At 43.2% G+C, this 2131-nt stretch overlaps 1 protein-coding gene across 1 annotated transcript in view; it reads right to left on the bottom strand.

Moving 5' to 3' along the window:
* Positions 1-2131, bottom strand: part of hhipl2 (HHIP-like 2) — a 22308-nt gene that overhangs the window by 9622 nt on the left and 10555 nt on the right. The window contains exons 4-7 of the mRNA XM_015039907.1: positions 927-1258; positions 655-781; positions 376-521; positions 215-296 (exon numbers count right to left, since the gene is read on the bottom strand). Of these exons, the coding sequence (XP_014895393.1) occupies positions 215-296; positions 376-521; positions 655-781; positions 927-1258 (687 nt within the window). The remainder of the gene's footprint in view (positions 1-214; positions 297-375; positions 522-654; positions 782-926; positions 1259-2131) is intronic.

Genomic DNA, 2131 nt, shown 5'->3' on the forward strand with positions numbered 1-2131 from the left:
TTTTTTTTTTTTTTTTTTTTGGTTAGCAAACTTTCGATTTTTCAAATTCAAAACTTTCTGAATTTTTTTCTCGAAAATTTCCAAGATTAAACTAGGCAAAAATTTTCTCGTCTGTTTTTTTCTATCTACAATGTCCTTAATACGCCGCCGTTGTATTCTGTAATGTGATGTGTAATGAATAATAATCTAAAAAGGTCTGTGCATGATGCCGTACCTGGACGGGTCCATGAATTTAAACACTGTTCCGGTCGGGGACATGGCACTGGGGTACGAAGTGGCCAGAAAATACAGCTCCCCTGACAGGAAATCACAAACAGATGGTCGAATGGAGGAAGAAGAGTTGGACCTCGTAACGAGGAACCGAGCAAAGCCAACCTGCTTCATCTTCAGCGAAGGAGATGATGAATTTGTGGTGATGATTGATGAGTCCAGGGAAGGAGCAAGTTGTTGTACTACCCATGCATATGCTCTTCTCTATCCAGGTCCTTGCTGCTTTGTTTTCCTCCAATGCCATGAGCCGACTAAACGAATGAAAGGAAAAAGAAAAGTCACAGATTTTACTGAGAAGTGTATTCTGAGTCTATATTCCTTCTCTTAAGGAGCAGAAAGCCTTTATTTTTAGTCTGGATTTGGCTCAGATTAACACAATCTTACCCAGTCATGAAGTCTCCAAAAATGTACAGGCCGTTCAGATTTGGTGATTCACATCCTCTGTACACATACCCCCCTGTCACAGACTTCCCGACATGATGGCTATATGCAAATATGGGCAGGATGTCATCTGTTGTGGCAGAGAAACGCACGTCGGACTTTACTAAAAATCTAGCGGATGGAAAAACTCTTCCGCCAGAAACGGCAGGTGGTGAAAGTGTCGGAAAATGTCTCCTAGTTTCCACTTTTAACGCGAACAAGAAGGAGTTACTTACTCAGAGAGGCGTTCTGGCACAGCTTGATGTCGTAGCACTCGAAGCCCTCCTTCGCCCTCCACCCGTAGTTCCCCCCTTTGACGATGATGTCGACTTCCTCGTAGCGGTTTTGACCGACGTCTCCGCAGAAGATCCGGCCCCGGCCGTAGCCGCTCACCGGGTCACCGCGGTCCACCGAGCATCGCCACATGTTCCGTACGCCGTACGCGAACACCTCTGGCCGAGCGTCCGGGTCTCTGGAGAACGGATTGTCAGGTGGGATCCGGTACGGTTTCCCCACCGGGTCGCTTCCATCCACATCGATGCGCAGCACTTTGCCCAACAGAGCACTCCTGAGTAACCAGATTAAAAAAAGGAGTAACGCACAATATTGAATTTTTAGTCGATATCCGATATGCCAATGTACTAAAACTCATTTGGTCGATATCCGATATCAATACCAATATTTTTTCCCTACACCTACTTACTAAAACTACAAGACTTTCTCTATTGTGGAGTTAAAATACTGCATTACCTTTGTCAATTTAGCCTGCTGCCAATGCTGCCAAATGCAAAGGCTAAAAAAGGAGGCAGAAAATGATGTAACACTTTCAACTTTCATTATGTTTAATGTCAAATTTATTCATATTTACAGTTCAGGCAGGTACAGCGCTTATGATTCTGGAAAACTTTCCATAAATCAATGACAGACGAACTGAGGAATGTATAAGAACATTCCAGATAAGAAGCTGAAGATATATAGAGTGTGTATGTCTGTGCGGGCCAACAATGCTTCAAACATCAGGGAATCTCTTGATTGGTTTCAGAGAAACTCCGGCTGCCAGAGCAGTTTAGTCTGACACCCAACTCGCATCCAATTCAGGGTTTCCCCCAGAAAACTTGCTAAGCCCGGTGGTCAGGGCGTCGAGGCGGTCCACCGGTGGTCCACCGTGTTTTTGTATTAAAAGATGTTAAGTTGATAGGAAATATAAAAGTATTACTGTGTAATTATATGTTACGGGAAAAGATCTCCAGTGAAATGCTATTTAAACCCACAACTAGTCTAAAAACAACAAATTTGCATTTCTGTTTAATCCAAATTAAGTCAGCGGCTCCATCAGGCCCCCAAGGGCTTCAAGGGCCCCATAAACGCTAATATTTTAAAACAGACCACAGATACATAAATGTTTATTGAGATTATCAATGCTGTTAAATTTTATTCAATT

The sequence above is a fragment of the Poecilia latipinna genome, unplaced genomic scaffold, assembly GCF_001443285.1.
Source record: "Poecilia latipinna isolate Pla-1442-1.1 unplaced genomic scaffold, P_latipinna-1.0 Scaffold489, whole genome shotgun sequence".
Taxonomy (NCBI): Eukaryota; Metazoa; Chordata; class Actinopteri; order Cyprinodontiformes; family Poeciliidae; genus Poecilia; species Poecilia latipinna.